Below are 423 nucleotides of genomic sequence, written 5' to 3'. Positions count from 1 at the left end.
TGTGTTTCTTCCTTCTTCCCACAGTCTGCAGCCAGGAGGGCAGGCACGTCCTGTGCAAACTGTCAGACCACCACTACCACCCTGTGGAGGAGAAATGCCAACGGCGATCCCGTCTGTAACGCCTGCGGGCTCTACTACAAGCTCCACAATGTAAGTGTGACTGTAACACTCAATAACGGGGCCTTAGTTTCGGTACTCGATGGTCCAAAATCTTCCTTGACTTAAGGATTTCCAGTCTTGGCTGGTGCTGAGACCTCCTTTATCCCTTTGGGGACCTTGGGGGTTGGAGCGACGAGTCGGCATCCCCTCAAATGTAGCTGATCTGACTTGGGGAGGTATAAAACAGGGATGTCCATGGGTGATGTTAGAACTTTCCCACGCCTGAGCCAAGAAAGGAGGGGTAGGATCAACTCAGAGAGACAT

At 52.2% G+C, this 423-nt stretch overlaps 1 protein-coding gene across 1 annotated transcript in view; it reads left to right on the top strand.

Annotated features, from left to right (window-relative positions):
• The window catches only part of LOC104164613 (GATA-binding factor 3), a gene marked incomplete at its 5' end in the record, with an annotated part of 12281 nt that overhangs the window by 5548 nt on the left and 6310 nt on the right, over positions 1-423 (top strand). Inside the window, one exon of the mRNA XM_009703992.1 lies at positions 25-150. Coding sequence (XP_009702294.1) covers positions 25-150 — 126 coding nt within the window. The remainder of the gene's footprint in view (positions 1-24; positions 151-423) is intronic.

Source organism: Cariama cristata, unplaced genomic scaffold, assembly GCF_000690535.1.
Source record: "Cariama cristata isolate BGI_N322 unplaced genomic scaffold, ASM69053v1 scaffold16937, whole genome shotgun sequence".
NCBI classification, from domain to species: domain Eukaryota; kingdom Metazoa; phylum Chordata; class Aves; order Cariamiformes; family Cariamidae; genus Cariama; species Cariama cristata.
This window is presented reverse-complemented; position numbering and strand designations above follow the sequence as displayed.